The sequence below is a fragment of the Hyla sarda genome, chromosome 6 (assembly GCF_029499605.1).
Source record: "Hyla sarda isolate aHylSar1 chromosome 6, aHylSar1.hap1, whole genome shotgun sequence".
NCBI classification, from domain to species: Eukaryota; Metazoa; Chordata; class Amphibia; order Anura; family Hylidae; genus Hyla; species Hyla sarda.
Genome location: NC_079194.1, coordinates 217,812,143 through 217,830,467, shown reverse-complemented (window position 1 = coordinate 217,830,467; position 18,325 = coordinate 217,812,143). Strand labels below are relative to the sequence as shown.

The 18,325-nt window shown below is 41.9% G+C and overlaps 1 protein-coding gene across 4 annotated transcripts in view; it reads left to right on the top strand.

The window, feature by feature from the left end:
- Positions 1-16,676, top strand: part of NFATC3 (nuclear factor of activated T cells 3) — a 149,652-nt gene extending 132,976 nt beyond the window's left edge. For 3 of the 4 annotated variants that reach the window (XM_056526432.1, XM_056526434.1, XM_056526433.1), the window contains one exon: positions 13,830-16,676. In XM_056526432.1, the coding sequence (XP_056382407.1) occupies positions 13,830-13,924 (95 nt within the window). In that variant the 3' untranslated portion in view covers positions 13,925-16,676. The remainder of the gene's footprint in view (positions 1-13,829) is intronic. The other variant, XM_056526431.1, reaches the window with a different exon arrangement.
- Positions 16,677-18,325: the final 1,649 nt, after the last annotated feature.

Below are 18,325 nucleotides of genomic sequence, written 5' to 3'. Positions count from 1 at the left end.
GTGAAAAGTGCTCTGCTGGCGCACTACAGGTCTCAGAAGAGAAGGAGTCACATTTGGCTTTTTGAAAGCAAATTTTGCTCTGGGGGCATGCCGCATTTAGGAAGCCCCTATGGTGCCAGAACAGCAAAAAAAAAACACATGGCATACCATTTTGGAAACTAGACCCCTCGGGGAACGTAACAAGGGGTAATGTGAACCTTAATACCCTACAGGTGTTTCACGACTTTTGCATATGTAAAAAAATATATATTTTTTTTACCTAAAATGCTTGGTTTCCCAAAATTTTTACAATTTTAAAAAGGGTAATAGCAGAAAATACCCCCCAAAATTTGTTAGGCAATTTCTCCCGAGTACGGCGATACCCCATATGTGGCCCTAAACTGTTGCCTTGAAATACGACAGGGCTCCAAAGTGAGAGCGCCATGCGCATTTGAGGCCTAAATTAGGGACTTGCATAGGGGTGGACATAGGGGTATTCTACGCCAGTGATTCCCAAACAGGGTGCCTCCAGCTGTTGTTAAACTCCCAGCATGCCTAGACAGTCAACGGCTATCTGGCAATATTGGGAGTAGTTGTTTTGCAACAGCTGGAGGCTCCGTTTTGGAAACAGTGGCGTACCAGACGTTTTTAATTTTTATTGGGGAGGAGAGGGGGGTTGTATAGGGGTATGTGTATATGTAGTGTTTTTTACTTTTTATTTTATTTTGTGTTAGTGTAGTGTAGTGTTTTTAGGGTACAGTCACACGGGCGGGGGTTCACAGTAGTTTCTCGCTGGCAGTTTGAGCTGCGGCAGAAAATTTGACGCATCTCAAACTTGCAGCCGGATACTTACTGTAAACCTCCGCCCATGTGAGTGTACCCTGTACGTTCACATTGGGGGGGGGGGGGACATCCAGCTGTTGCAAAACTACAACTCCCAGCATGTACAGTCTATCAGTGCATGCTGGGAGTTGTAGTTTTGCAACAGCTGGAGGCACACTGGTTGTGAAACACCGAGTTTGGTAACAAACTCAGTGTTTTGCAACCAGTGTGCCTTCAGCTGTTGCAAAAGCTACAACCCCCAGCATGTACGGACAGCGGAAGGGCATGCTGGGTCTTGTAGTTATGCAACAGCTGGAGGCATACTACTTTGGCTGGGGATGCTGGGGATTGTAGTTATGCAAAAGCTGGAGACACACTGGTTTGCTACTTAACTCAGTGTGCCTTCAGCAGTGTGCCTACAACTCTCAGCAGTCACCGACAGCCAACGGGCATGCTGGGAGTTGTAGTTATGCAACCACCAGATGCACCACTACAACTCCCAGCATGCACTTTAGCTGATTGTGCAAGCTGGGAGTTGTAGTTATACAACAGCTGAAGGTACACTTTTCCATAGAAAGAATGTGCCTCCAGCTGTTGCAAAACTACAAGTCCCAGAATGCCCATAAGGGAATGCTGGGAGTTGTGGTGGTCTGCCTCCTGCTGTTGCATAACTACAGCTCCCAGCATGCCCTTTTTGCATGCTGGGAGCTGTTGCTAAGCAACAGCAGGAGGCTGTCACTCACCTCCAACGATCCAGCCGCATCAGGTCAGTCCCTCGTCGTCACCGCCGCCGCTGCTCCTGGGGCCCCGATCCCAACAGGGATGCCGGGGATCGGGGTCCCCAGCTCCCGGGGTGCACGTCCCGCACCCGCTCACGTCCTCCGGAAGAGGGGCGGAGCGGGTTGCGGGATTGACACCCGCAGCAGGCGCCCTGATTGGTCGGCCGGTAATCCGGCCGACGAATCAGGGCGATCGTGAGGTGGCACCAGTGCCACCTCACCCCTGCTGGCTATGGCCGTTCGGGGCCGTCTCTGACAGCCCCGATCAGCCAATAATTCCGGGTCACTGGAGACCCGATTGACCCGGAATCCGCCACAGATCGCTGGACTGAATTGTCCAGCGATCTGCGGCCATCGCCGACATGGGGGGTCTGGACGATATCGGCCTGGGCGATATCGGGCACCGGCTCCGCTCCAGATGGTTGCGGGGGGCCGGTAAAACACATGACGTTCTCATACGTCATGTGTCCTTAAGAACTCGGAAATGGAGACGTATGAGAACGTCATGTGTCCTTAAGGGGTTAAAGGGGTACTCCGGTGGAGAACTTTTTTTTTTTTTTTGTTTTTTTTATCAACTGGTGCCAGAAAGTTAAACAGATTTGTAAATTGCTTCTATTAAAAAATCTTAATCCTTCCAGTACTTATTAGCTGCTGAATTTTACAGAGGAAATTCTTTCCTTTATGGAACACAGAGCACTCTGCTGACATCATGACCACAGTAATTTTTGCGCCACGCTATCCCGTCACTGTATAACGCCCGTAACGAATTACAGGCATATACGGGTGCAAACAGGCAGTTACAAAACCCCATAGGCTGCACTGCAATTTAGTCACGGCCGTCAGGGCTTTTGTAACGGCCGGGTTTCGCAGCTGTAGTGACGGAACTTCTGACGGAAGTTCCTAAATGGAGAAATTCATATTGTGAATGCAGCCTAAGTTATAGTACAACATTCTGGGAGATGTAGTTTTGGTTTGGGAAAGCTGCAGAGTAATAGTCTGTGTCAGGGCATGCTGGGGGGGGGGGGGGGGGTAGTGGCTAGTAACTAACTGCAATTCCCATCATGTCCTGACACATAGCTCAGAAGCTGATTCAAAACTACTACTACATTAAAAAAATTTTAAAGTGCGCATGTCACAGTTTTTTTCCTTTTGCCTTTCACTAATGTATGTGAAAAAAGTTGTATCCCTTTCCTTGACAGATTTAGCCAAAGTGTATTCAGTAGGGTTGGGAGATGTAAAGGAAAGACTTAAACTTCTCCTTTCTACTGGATCCACTTCTGACTTTGGCTCAAAATCTGCAGTGGCAGTTTCCCCCAAAAAGGCAGAAAAGCTGTGTGGAAACCTAGGCTTAAGATCGCCCTTTTTAATAGTGTCCACTTTATAGCACGTTTTGTTTTTTTATTTATTATTTAAATACTACTCCATTATCTTGAAATTAGTCTTTTAAAAATCCAGTACACTGGTTGTACTATGGGATTGCTTAGTCTGTTTTTATGTCCCATGATCAATAATGGTGCTCACTGAGACCTAAACGTCTTCCATATCATCTAATTCCCATTTATAAATGACTAATCTAGAAGATTCTCTCATCTGGTTGGTGACTTTACAAGCTGTTTGAGAGATACTCCTGTATGTGCATCTATTACATTCATGTAAGTGCACAAGGGATATTACAGTGAACCCTTAAGTGTGTTGAAGTCACCCATAATTACAATATCTTTACTGCCATTTGAGTAATATCACCCACCTTAGTTTACCCTAAAGGCCTACATATCACTTCAATTCTAATATGAGGTCCATCTTTAGTTTATATGCAAACCCAGAGAGTCTCCAGCTCTGTGTGTTTATGGATTAGGGTTGACAATTAAATAGCTCATCCACCTCCCCGTCTTTCTTTTTTTGTACAATGTTTATTCAGGTATTCCCTGGTCTGATATTTCTTAGTCATGACAATCCTGGAACCAAGAATGTTATATTTGATGTTATGGTCATCGGTATTCACATCATGTTGCCAAATCTGGTATTTGTGCACATTATATAACAAACATTACTGTGATGTTTGTTTTGTCTTTAAAGGAGTTGTCTGGTGACAGAAACAATCCCGTGTACGGTGTGAAAAAGTATAATAAAGCAACTTACCAAATGTAATGTTATTAGCCATAGTGCCCAGATCTCACCCTATTGGCTCTGGGTTCTCTCCTGTTCCCTCTTCCCCTCCTGTTTTCTCAGAATAATTTTCCTTCTATCACTGGCCTTATCCTGACTGAAACTACTGTGGCTGCAGTAATATAATCTTCTCCCCTTCACTTCAGTGGTCTCGTCCTAAACACACAGGGGGGCAAAAGTGAGAACTCTGCATTTAGAGCGTGGCATGATGTCTCAGTTTCAAGGGGGAGAGCACAGCTGGTATGAAGAGATCTGTGCACTATGGCTAATAACAGTATATTAGTAAGTTGTTTTATTATACTTACACAGGTTGTTTCTTCCACTGGACAACCCCTTTAAAGGGCACCTATCACCATAAAAATGCTATCTACTTTATCAACATCATGTTATAGAGCAAGAGGAGCTGAGCAAATTAATATATATCTTTGTGGGGAAAGATTCAGTATAGTTTGTAACATATTGATTAAAATCCGTGTTCTGTCTATCCGTAGGAGTCCAGTGGGCAGTGTCACTCAATAATACTGAACTCCTAAGCACAGAAAGATCAGATATTTCAGTCAGTAAGGGACAAGTGTATGTATGTATGTATATATATATATATATATATATATATATATATATATATAAAGGGGCTGAGTATTTATCTCAGGGAGAGATTACCACTCCTGGTATGACGGAGCTTCATAAGGCCATTTTGCACTCCTCTGGCATTCTGGGTAGGGGAATATGCAAAGCAGCTCATTACACCACCTTATTCAGATAGTGTTCCCTGGTATCAGCTTAGCCCCTGTTAAGGAATATGAAAAGCTAATCGGGATTTTATGCCAAGCCAGACTACTCCCCAAAAGGAAAGTTTCTACCCATCTGCAGATAGAAACTTTCCTTTTGGGAAGTAGTCTGGCTTGGCATAAAATCCTGATTAATTTTTCATATTCCTTAACAGGAGCTAAGCTGATACCAGGGAACACTACCTGAACTGCTCAAGATCAAGTCCATCTACTATACCAATGACTGCATTTTCAGAAATCCAAAGCTACTAATTTATCCTAACTGGTAGAAGACAAAAATAATCCTGATTAATTACATTTCTATCCTCTTCATCTAGTTTTAAAGCATACCTGTCATTTCAGGTGACTCCCCTGTGTAAATGAGAAGCAGGGATATTTCTTGCCATTATATAAATGGTATGTGGTATTTTTCAGCAGTTTTCTGCACTGCAGGCTTCATCTCTAATTTGCAGTTCTCTTAGAGCTAGTAGCTGGCTTCATCCTCTACTTACATAGACTAGTATTAGCTTTGCTTATAGACACAGGACAATGCTGAGCTGATTTTCAGAGTGGAATACAGTCTCACAGAAGAGGAGGAAGAGGGAAGAAGGTTGCTGAAAGAAGGAAAAAGTGTTTTTGTATAATAGGATAAATTACAAAGTTTCTCATATTTGCTTGTTCTATTGCAGAGTTTGTGCAAAGTGTCTATTTAAATGTCTGTCCAAAAAACTGAATTTCTGAATTACTTCTGTATCTTTAGATGATCAATGCAAAACAGCCCTGTAGTGCAACTCCTTGTTAGAACACCTAAAACTATAATGATTAACATCCAAAACCTTTGGTGTTGCACCATTTTGTTAACTATACATTTAACTTTTTTTCCCCCCCAAAATGTATTAAAATGTGCAAACTTCTTCATAAATTTTGCTAAAAAAAATTCCTAATGTTACCTTTGATTTGAGTTTGTATAAACTGTTGACCCCAAAAAATGGACACCAGTCACTAAGACTTATGAAAAAGTAGTACAAAATTTTATTACCGTAATTAATATACATAAAACATTTAAAAAAAAGGCATAAACAGAGGATACAGTCACAGAAGAGAAGTTGGTCATCACAGGGTACATACAGATCATGGTTAAATACAGGTGAATGCCGTGCAAATACATATTGTGTGAAAAGGTCACAGTAAAAAATTAATGCCAAGCAAATGCTGGAACTATGAGACTGCTGGACACCAGAATGTGAATAATATAAACTCGCTAGTCTCATAAATAGGAATAGCTCTAGTACACTGGAGACAGAAAACTAAAGAATACATGCCATGTATGATACCTGCAACCAGACCAACTATGTACACCAACGTACGTTTTGCACTATAAAGTGTATAAACTATGCCTGGTCAACGGTGGAGTGCCGATGCATCTACATGTCAAAATTCTAAATCTCCCTAAAATACATGCAGATTAGAAACCACACCTCATTGAGGGGAAAATGTACACTAGGGTGAACTGGGTGAAAACTCATTTTTGCTAGTACAAGTACATGATAAATTCCACACACAACTAAGCTTGTTCTTATCCTTTTTACGCCAAATATAAGCAAAATCCACTTGATAAATCTTCCCATAAAGTTTTCAGATTCTTTCACTTTTCATATTTTTTCTGTTGCAGCCCTGTGCTAAAAAGAAAAAAATTATATATTTTTTACCTCATCATTCTGCACTCCATACCCTATTATGATAATGTAAAAATAGAATTGTTAACATTTTTGTAAATTAAAAAAAAAAAAAAATCTAAAATTGTGCATGGACATACATATTTAAACCCTTTGCTATGGCCCTTAACATTTAGCTTTTTCCCCCCCCCCCCCCCCCATCTTCCTTACCTAGCCGCGCTCGGCAGGCCAGGTCCGGTGTCGGGTCTTGCCGGCTGCGGTCAGAGAAGCAGGATGAGTGATGTCCTCTGCCGGTTGCACAGCGTCTGGGACGTCACTCATCATTCGCTGCAGCCGCCGCGAAGCTGCACAATCAGGGACGTCACTCATTCAATGGTGCTGCCGCTGTGACTATTCTAATGGCTGCGGTTGCTGCGACCACACTGACCAGCGGCGGCTGCAGCGAATGATGAGTGACGTCCCAGACGCTGTGCAACCGGCAGAGGACATCACTCATCCTGCTTCTCTGACCGGATCCGGCAAGACCCGACACCGGAACTGGCCTGCCGAGCGCGGCTAGGTAAGGAAGATAAAAAAATAAACAATACAATAATAAGCAGGGGGGGGGGAGGGCAGGAAAATTTAAAAAAAAACAAAGCGGGAGCCGCGCGCTGGTAACTGATTTAAAGCCACTTTATATATATATATATATATGTATAACACGCAGGCAGACTTTTTGCCTTGAATTTAAGTTTTAAAGGTGCGTGTTATACGTCGATAAATACGGTAACTGATAGAGCACAGTGACCTCCATAATTTTTAAAATGGAAGATATTTGGAACAACCAGGACTCTCTCTGGAGCTGGCCACCCAACCAAAGTAAGTGATTGTGGAAGAAGGGCCTTGGTAATAGAGATGACCAAGAAGCATATGGTCACTCTGGCTGAGCTCCTGTGTGCAGATGGGAGAATCGTCCAGGAAACTTCAGCCTGGTCTTTATAAGGGTGCGTTCGCACTGTGGAATCTCCGCTCGCTGAATTCTGCGAGCCGAGGTTCCGCCTGGCGGCCGCCGCCGAGTTTACTTCGGCGCTAGGGCCGCGGGGCACTGAGCCATCATCATTGACTGCTATGCTGTGCTTGCGGAATCCGCGCAAAGAATGAACATGTCCTTTCTTTGCGCGGAACAATTTCAGCGTCGGAATTGTCCGCCGCTGAAATTCCGCAGTGTGAATGGGTCTCTCGCAGACCCATTCACACTAATGTTAAGTTCACACCACGGAATTCCGCTCACGGAGTTCCACTCGTGGAATTCCGCGGGAATTCTGTAGTGTGAACGCACCCTAACAGAGTGGCCAGAAATAAGCCTCTCCCTTGTTTCTAAGCATTACGGGGAAGGTTGATCAATACCTGTGCAATGGAAAAGTTGACCAGTTCCTCATAGCAACCAATCATTGCAACCATCAGAGGCCTTTTCAAAAATAAAGAAGCAATCTGATTAGTTGCTATGATCAACTAGTCAACTTTTCATCTGTACAAGTTTTGATAAATCTTTCCCTATGTCTAGATGAAACCAGGCACTGCTCATCACCTGCTTAATACCATCCCTACAGTGAAGCATGGTGTTTTTCAGTGGCTGGGACAGAGAGACTGGTCAGGGTTGAGGAAAAGCTGAATGAAAAAATAAATATTATTTTTATTTTAAATGAAAACCTGATCTAGGATGCTCTGGGTCAAATGTTCACTTTCCAATAAGACAAGAACCGCAGCCAAGACAACATATGAGTGTCTTAGGGACAACCACGTGAATGTCCTTGAGTGGCCCTGTCTGAGTCCTGACTTGAACCTAATAGAATATCTCTGAAGAGACCTGAAAATGGCTTCCACTGACTGCCCCCATCCAACCTGACTCTGAACTTGAGAGAATCTGCAGAGAAGATCGACAGAAAATCCCTGAATCCAGGTACTCAAACCTTGGGACTTCATACCCAAAAATAATGGAGGCTGTAATCTCTGACAAAGGGACTTCAACAAAGTACTGTGTAAAGGGTCTGAATATTTGTGTCAATGCAATATTTGCTTTTTCTTTTCAATAAGTTAGCAAAGATCTCTTAACATTCTGTGTTCATTTTGTTATAATGGGAAATTGAGGCTGCAATATTACAAAACAAAATGAAATAGTCAGTGAGAGTTGAAAAAACCTGGTCCTACGGCGCAACCACTTCAGGAAAAGAACAGCAAGAAGCAGACTACGAAGGATCAAATCCAATTAAATTTCTGTGACACAGACGGGATCCTCACAAGGCTTCTCCCATCCCTGGACGGCAGAAGCCATGTGATGGGAGAAGCCATGTGAGGATCCTGTCTGTGTCTCAGAAGTTTCATTGGATTTGATCCTTCGTAGTCGGCTTCTTGCTGACCTTTTCCTAAAGCGGTTGTGCCGTAGGATCCGTTTTTTTCAACTCCCACATACGGAGTATCCTTCTGACCATTGCTTCTTCAGCTGAGGAACAACCCTTATCCGACCACTGGGGGGCTGCACCATATAACGCAGCACAGGCGAACTAGCTGTTGTGTCCAATACAAAACCGCAAAGGGTAAGTGAATTACCTCACCACCCTGTGCATTTCTTCCAACACTTCTTTGATATACTACCCAATGAGAAGCTCTGTTTTTCTTTCATTGGTATAGAATCGCAAAAAAAAATGAAAAAAAAAAGTGAAGGGTCTAAAAACTTTTTGAATGCATTGCATATTACGAAGTAGGTCACAAAGGACAACATTAAGAATTCTGTATAAAAAGGCAAAAATCTGAATATTTGTGTTCCACTACTCATATCCTCCAAGAATTATTGACCAAATAGCCCTTCTACTCAAGGACATTGAGAAAAAAATTAGCTGTTTACAGGGCTGCCTTACAGCATTTGTTAGCTGGGATAGTCTTACCACTTCAGAGTTAAGCATACAAACTAAAGCCTGTAATCTAGAAATGTCACCATATAAACGAGACATCCACATCCAAATTGGACAGCATCCCAAGTTCTAAAGGGTACTACTGAAACAGCAGCCAAGTAAGTGTTACATTGCACCAACCCAGACATCTTCATAACTATTCTGGGATAACAAGTGACTTAACTAAAGAAAAAAACTAAACTTCTCCGGTTTTTAAACTCCTGAGGTTTCTAAAACTTTACTCTGCACTCATATTGCAATGCACTCCGGAAAGTATTGGCAGATAAGAACCATTTGGCATATCTAGTCTGCCCAATACTGCTATTAATAGTCCCTGGCCCTATATTATATGAAGGATAGCCTTATGCCTATCCCATACATGTTTAACACCTCAAGGACCCATGATATGTATACACATCATTGGATCTTTATGGACTATGGCGTGGTCTTCAGATTTGAGCCCACACCATACCAGCTGGCTCCCAGCAGATTTTTAGTATCTGGGGGGCCACTGCTAATAGAAGGCATGCAGTGATCCCCACGTGCAGCTATTAACCCTTTAGATTGCCAGCAGCAACTAAATGGACATTTAAATGCCCCCTGTTGGCATTGTCTTGCGCCCAGGGTGCATTATCTTGCTCTTATCAATATTAAATATCAATTGCCTAAGTTCTGATTATTTTTCTAGTTTAGCTAAATCATTTGTCATTTGGTGTATCGCTCTCAAGAACATCAACCCTGTTACAAAGCTTTGTGTCTTTAGAAAAAAAAGACCAATACTTTACTATCGAGACCTTCTGCAATTGCTCTGAATATACTCCATTAACTACAACCCTCTTTCGTCTGTCACTCAACCATTGCCAAATCCATTTAACATTATTGGAATCCAAACTCAAAGATTGCAGTTTATTGATAAGTGAGACGATGTCAAAAGCCTTACTAAAATCTAGATATGCCTTGTCTACTGTACCTCCTTTGATCTATTATTTTAGTTACCCAGTCAAGTTGGACATGAAGTTTGACATTTCCCTGAAATAAACCCATGTGGTTTTTCATCTTTAGATGTTGCACAATGATATTCTTTAGTATAGTTTCCAATAATTTCACCACTATTGATGTCAGGCTTACTGGCCTATAATTGCCCGATTCCTTCCTACTACCTTAATGTGAATGGGCACAACATTTTGTTACTTTTCTATCTTGTGGGACTACACCTGTTAGCAGTAATTGGTTAAATAAATCTGTTAACGGTTTTGCTAGTACACTGCTATGCTCTTTTAGTAACTTTGGGTGTATCTCATTAGTCCTTGTGGCTTATTTTTCTTTAATTTAGACAGCTTTACTTTAGAACTTCTTGCTCTAAATACACATGTATTAGATGGTTAATTTTCTTCTGTAAAAACTGCACAGAAGTATTCATTGAAGCAGTCAGCTAGTCCTTTATCATATTCTGCATATCTTCCTTCCTTTGTTTCTAAGCTAAGTATTCCTTGTTTTAATTTCGTTTTATATATGTCTGAAGAATGCCTTTTCTCCATTTATCACTGACTGAGCTATTTTGTCTTCTGTTTGTGCCTTAGAATCCCTTATAACTGTACTCTCTTTCTACCTATTATTAAAGATTTGCCTACCTTCATTGCCTTGGAGCTTTTTTATGATTACTAAATGCTATCTTTTTTTTTATTATTATTATTATTATTATTTTGGCCACTTACCGTATATACTCGAGTATAAGCCGAGTTTTTCAGCACGATTTTTCGTGCTGAAAACACCCCCCTCGGCTTATACTCGAGTGAACTCCCCCACCCGCAGTGGTCTTCAACCTGCGGACTTCCAGAGGTTTCAAAACTACATCTCCCAGCAAGCCCGGGCAGCCATCGGCTGTCCGGGCTTGCTGGGAGTTGTAGTTTTGAAACCTCCGGAGGTCCGCAGGTTGAAGACCACTGCGGCCTTCAACATCATCCAGCCCCCTCTCACCCCCTTTAGTTCTGAGTACTCACCTCCGCTCGGCGCTGGTCCGGTCCTGCAGGACTGTCCGGTGAGGAGGTGGTCCGGTGGGATACTGGTTCCGGGCTGCTATCTTCACCGGGGAGGCCTCTTCTAAGCGCTTCGGGCCCGGCCTCAGAATAGTCACGTTGCCGTGACAACGACGCAGAGGTGCGTTCATTGCCAACGTACTTCTGCGTCATTGTCAAGGCAACGCCTCTATTCCGGGCCGGAAGCGCGGAGAAGAGGCGCCCCCGGTGAAGATAGCAGCCCGGACCACCTCCTCACCGGACCACCTCCTCTCCGGACCACCTCCTCTCCGGACAGCCCTGCAGGACCGGACCAGCGCCGAGCGGAGGTGAGTACTCAGAACTAAAGGGGGTGAGAGGGGGCTGGATGATGATGAAGGCCGCAGTGGTCTTCAACCTGCGGACCTCCGGAGGTTTCAAAACTACAACTCCCAGCAAGCCCGGACAGCCGATGGCTGCCCGGGCTTGCTGGGAGTTGTAGTTTTGAAACCTCTGGAGGTCCGCAGGTTGAAGACCACTGAGGGCGAATGATGAGAAGAGGATGATGAAGGGGGGGTGTGGGGATGATGAAGGGGGGTGGGGATGATGAAGGGGGGGGGTGTGGGATGATTACAAGGGGATGATGAAGGGGGGGATGTGTGGGATGATAAGGGGATGATGAAGGGGGGGATGTGCGGGATGATAAGGGGATGATGAAGGGGGGATGTGTGGGATGATAAGGGGATGATGAAGGGGGGGATGTGTGGGATGATGACAAGGGGGGATGTGTGGGATGATGACAAGGGGATGATGAAGGGGGATGTGTGGGATGATGACAAGGGGATGATGATGAGGATGTTAATGACGGGTCTGGATGATGACGGGGGGGATGAGGTATTTCCCACCCTAGGCTTATACTCGAGTCAATAACTTTTCCTGGGATTTTGGGTTGAAATTAGGGGTCTCGGCTTATACTCGGGTCGGCTTATACTCGAGTATATACGGTATGTTTAATACCACATTGGTTTCTTCCTTTTTCTTCCCTTTTATTGACAAGCCAAATGTAATTTTCTGTTGCCTTTTTAATAATGCAACCTTTTAGCAGTCCTATGACTCCTAGACTCCATTTAAACTGTTCCAGTCTAATAGATACTAATTTACCAGTAACCTGATTTTAGAAAAGTCGTTGCTGCAGACAGCACATACTCTATTCATTTGTATGGAAGCACTGGAGATGCCAGAGTAAAGCTCGCCAATATCTTGGGCACTCAAACCCCCCCCCCCCCCCCCCCCCCAGCGCGATCAGACACTTATGCTCTATCTTGTGGATATGGGCTAAGTTTTTTTTCACTGGACAATACCTTTAAAAGTTATATAACTAGTAAACTGTGATTAGAAGATCTCTAATCTTACAGTGATTCAGTTGCTTCTTACACTGGCTGGAAGTTGTGTAGTCCTAAAGAAAATGGTTTTGTCATGTCCTGAAATGTTCTTGTCACACCCATTTTGTGTCTTCACAATTCCATGTCATCGCAGGGCGCCTGGTTTTCTCTGGCATCATTTTGCACAGTTTAGTCTGGCTTCATACATGACGTCATGGCCCCGCTGTAGGCTTTACAGTAGCTGATTAATATGTGTAGTATGCTCTGCTATTAAGCTGTGTGGTAGTGACCACAGCACAGAGATTGGCGAATCATGAGAATTGTAGTAAAAAGCAGTGCAGACTGTGCTGCAGAAACCAGAAGTCCAGGATGATCTGAATGTGTGTAGTCAGCTGATTCTAGTCTGAAAATAAACACAGAACTGTTGGTGAGTGCAATCTCATGCATATTGATGATTGATATTTTTTACCGTTTGCTTGGAATAACCCCTCTAACACTTGCATGTAAACTTCTGAGCCGCTCAGAAATGTAATGAAAAAAATAAAAGTAGTATTTATTTTGACATTTTACATTCTAGTGTTCTAAGAAAGTAAATGTTTTTATATTATAATTAAATGTGGGAAATGTAAAAAATAAAAAAGTAAGGTAAGTATTTCTATATATACTGTACTAGGCTTTCTGGTAATTACCTTATGTTTATATTTAAAAAATACTATATTCCACCATTCTGTAAATTTAGAAGACATGTTACATCAGCATTTTCCCCTGCACAGAGCTGTGATCCAGTAATTTGGAATTCCGTAAGACCTGAAACCCAAGACTACAGTGGGATAATCAATAAGGCATTTGCTATATATAATACTTAAAGGGGTATTCTGGCAAAATACATCTTATCCCCTATCCAAAGGATAGTGTATAAGATGTCTGACTGCGGGAGGCCTGCCGCTGGGACCTCTCACAATCTTTGTGCATCACATGCATTCTATGCGGGGCTGCAGCTCCAGTCTTGGAAACCTCAGTGTTTCTGGGACTGGAGACCTGATGCTTCAGAGTCTGGAGCTGCAGCCCCGCGTAGAATGTGAGTGCTACACTGACAGCTGTGTGTCCCCCCGCGATCAGACATCTTATGCCCTATCTTTTGGAATGGGACTAAGATGTATATGCCGGAATACCCCTTTAAACTTTAGGGTTTTTTCCGCCTTAAGTTTCTTTACCATATTTATTTTCATGATCATTCAGTAAACCAACACCAATCAAGTCCAATTGTTACCAGATTTAGGAATTAAAGTCAAATCTATACATAAATGCTAATTTTACTGTTTTTTGTTTTCTTACAGTTAATGAGATCATAGGACGTGATATGTCTCATGGAGCCACAAGGATACAAAGAGAATGCCATAAGCCCTTGGAGTCTAATATACCTGAAACCTGACCATTGATTTAAAATTCTTTGTGGCAGCAGAAAGAATGACGAGACTACAATGAAATTTTGATGGTTATCCCTATTGCGCCCTAATATGTAGCTGAATTTCTGTGCTTCCAGCTTTGTTGCCTTTAAGTCTCCTTGGGGAGATTTTTTTACTCTTGAAAATTCTCCATACTGTAAATCATGGACACAAGTAGCTGCTTGCAAGTATTTTACAGTTGCTGTTAATTTTCTTTAAGTTTAAGTTGTGGTAAAGTTTATCTTTTTTAACTGTTAGGAATTGGACATTTTCATCCTTTTCAGGAGTTGTGAATGGTAAAGCCTGAAAGGATGTTTAAAGTGTCGCTACCTTTTAGATTTTTTTCTAAATATGAATGAATGCCCCAGTTTTTTGCCTGTGTGCTCAGTGAATTTTGTTCAAGGAAACATGTCATGAGCATCACCCACACTAACCTGTTGGTATAGGCATGTATTGCGGGTGACACTGATGACAAGGATGTTTACTGTTTTGCAATGTGTAGCTCCATTCCTTCAGGAAGCCCATTTTTCGGTATATGCAACTGAGCTGTCTTGGTGCACTTTGAGCGTTCCTAAGCCCCAGTTGCTCGCTTTCTCCTAGCAAAGGCCTGCCTTATGAATATGAATAACCGTTCCCCTGTGAAATCCCTCCAGAGGAGAGATTTCACTTACTGTCTCCTTTTGGCTAGACTAGTGCAACACGTGCTCAGTACACACTGAAGGGAGGCAGGTTAACGAAAGTGAAATCTTTCCTAACACGAGAGAGATTTCACAGGGCAAGGGTTATGCATATTCAGAAGGCAGAAGTTTGCTAGGGGAAAGTGGGCAAGATGTCTGGGTGCACTTAGGGCTTGGGAATGCCCTGGATGCACCAAGCCAGCTCATTTGCATATACAGGCAAAACGGTATAATGTAGCAAATGAGCCAAGTATCTCAATAAGGTAAACACCCTTGTTGTCAGTGTAACCTGCATGACAAGCCAAATACCAACAGGTTAGTGTGGGTGATGATGATGGTAGATTCCCCTTAAACACATAGATTTCTGCAGGATAATGCTCACCGCTAGGGGGGAAACTGAAGACTTAAACCGAAAAAAAAAAAAGTGCTAATTCAGGGGCAGCCTTGTCTTGTAGAAATCTATTCTTTTATAAAAGCAAACTCTGTAACGGAGTAGCAACATGTGGGATCCCTTTTTAGATATTTTATTTGTTTCATGAGCCTGAACTAGGGCATTCATTTTTCTCCAAAATCTTGTGATATTGACACTTTATTGTAAAAAGCTGCAATATAAAATACAAATGCATGTAAAGAATTTAAAGAGTACTTGTCATATCCCACCCAAAAAAAATGTTGTGTTACTCAATACCTATCAGGATTAGGTACCTTACGCAGTACCTGATCATGTACAAATAGTTGTGTCTAGCACCTATAAATACCTTATTTCTGATGCTCCCTTGGTTTTTCATCCTGTGCACTGGAGGGGCTGTATCCTTACCATGCATCAGTCTGCTGTGCTGGGTGTCTTCATCCAATCACTGCAGACTGCTCTGTAACCCCCTCCTCTCTGTTTTCAGACAGGAGTGAGCACAGAGGAGTGTTGGTCACCCCCGCACTAATTGGGCTTTGTCCCAGCCTGTGCTTCAGCTGGGACAAAGATAATTCTGCACCTGAACAGGATTATGTTTTTTTATAAGCCATGATTTCTATTAAAATAAGATCACATTTTTTATTAAGTATATTAGAAAGGTTAATGCTTTAGTAGTTCTTGTATCTGACAGTGCTCATGTTATAAACAGCCTTCCTGTAGTCCAGAAGTTGCAAAAAAATAAAATAAAATAAAGGAGCTATACTAATAAATTTATTTTCAAGTGTAATTAAAGGGGTACTCCACTGGAAAACATTTTCTTTTAAGTCAACTGGTGCCAGAAAGTTAAAGGGGTTATCCACCATAAGGTGATTTTAGTACTTCCCTACCAGAACTGGGTGTTGCCTGTTCTATTTAGTTCTCTAAACTACACATCCCACAGTTCCATGCTTCACAGTTTGAGATTACTTTCCTTCCTCCCACATATCAGCCGCCCCACCTATTAAAACACAATGTTATCTAACCAGGGGGCCTACAGCTGATGCAAAATTGAAGCAGGACAGGCTCCCTCTGATCACCTGACTAGTGATGTCAGGTTTCAACGCACTGCAACCTGGGAAATCCAGGGACATGAGTAATTTAGTATGATAAAAATAAATATTGGGGCTATAATTACATAAGAATTGTGAGACGACCGTCACACACAGTTACAGACACTATATTATGAACTATACTAACTCTACAGCCCCTGTAGCATAGTCAAATAAAAAAAATGCCTGGAATCCCCTTTAAACAGATTTGTAAATTACTTCTATTAAAAAATCCTAATTCTTCCAGTACTTATCAGCTGCTGTATACTACAGAGGAAGTTCTTTTCTTTTTGAATTTCTTTTCTGTCTGACCACAGTGCTCTCTGCTGACACCTCTGTCCATGTCAGAAACTGTCCAGAGCAGGAGAGGTTTGCTATGGGGATTTGCTCCTACTCTGGACAGTTCCTGACATGGACAGAGGTGTCAGCAGACACAGAAAGGAACGCAAAGAAAATAACTTCCTCTGGAGCATAAAGCAGCTGATAAGTATAAAGCAGCTAAGTACTGGAAGGATTAAGCTTTTTAAATTGAAGTAATTTACATCTGTTTAACTTTCAGGCACCAGTTGATTTAAAAAAAAAAAAAAATTCCAGCAGAGTACCCCTTTAATTACACTCGAAAAGAAATTTATTAGTAAAGCTCTCCCCTTTTTTTATTTTTTTGCAACTTTTGGACCACGGGAAGGTCGTTTATAACACAAACACATTTTTCCTAGTGGAAAATGGGCCATTGGGATATCTCATTTTAGTATTCAGGTACAATCCTCATGGCATTAGATTGACCCCTTGGAGCGTCACCAAAGTTGAGCAACGTTTCACTTCTTTAAAAATGAGCACCACAAGGATTTAGTTGTTGTTTTCATGTTTGTTATTAAAAAATGAAGACAAACTACGTACTAATTGCCATTGGTTACAGTACACTTTATGAATCAACCAGTTTCTTAAAATGTTACTGTTGCATTTCTATTTTATTTGCAGTTAATAATAGCCTATTCTTGGCCATATTGTGCTAAAAGCGCTGTGCCTTAAAAACAAACTTGTCACTAGCCACACTGCTTTTAATTAAGGGTACTTTTTGATGTTTTAAAAACTCTGAAGATTGTCACTAAATGGCCGCCCAACCTGAGATGCGTTACATATATATAAGCCAAACAAGCCACCTTTTTTCTAGCAGCCCTCCAGTTTAATACATTTCACAAACATGGTTGATGCAGGAGATGGTCTGGTGTAGTCGGGCACTGCAACACCTGATCAGTCGCTGCAGACCCTGACCGAAGATTGAGGGAGTGAGGGACAGCCTAATCTTATAGGGCATCAAAAATATGCTGTCACTTTTTAGCAGGCTTATTATAGTGTGCTTTTAGTGGTTCTACGGTCTATGTCTGTACAAGAAGAACTTCTTTTCTTCTAAATATGTTAACTTAAACAGGTTCATATTCAGTAAAAAAAAAAGGGGGCATTTAGGACTAGTTTTGTTTTCCAAAACAGACTAATAACTGTTTAATAGTTTGCGTGTGGTCTTTCAGGATTTAGCTTGACAAATCAGATAGACCTTTATTTTTCACTTTAAGCATCGGCAAATAATAATTATTTGTTTATGCAAGTTTTAAATGTTTGCAGTCATATGTAGACAAAGGTGTGGTTCGGAGTTCTATTTTCTACCAAGTATCCCTCAAATACTGGAAAATATGGACATGTCTGTTCACTTAAAGGGGTACTACGGTGAAAACCTTTTTTCTTTTAAATCAACTGGTGCCAGAAAGTTAAACAGATTTGTAAATTACTTCTATTAAAAAATCTTAAACCTTCCTGTACTTATTAGCTGCTGAATACTACAGAGGAAATTCTTTTCTTTTTGGAATTCTCTCTGATGACATCACGAGCACAGTGCTCTCTGCTGACATCATTATAATAATAACTCTTTATTTATTGTTGTCCTTAGTGGGATTTGAACCCAAGTCCCCAGCACTGCAAGGCAGCAGTGCTAACCACTGAGCCACCATGCTGCCCTTAGCATACATCTGCTATGCACTGTTGCTAAAATGGACAGCGATGTCAGAAGAGAGCACTGTGTTCGTGATGTCATCAGTGTTCCAAAAAGAAAGGAATTTCCTCTGTAGCATTCAGCAGCTAATAAGTACTGGAAGGATTAAGATTTTTTAATAGAAGTAATTTACAAATATGTTTAACTTTCTGGCACCAGTTGATTTAAAA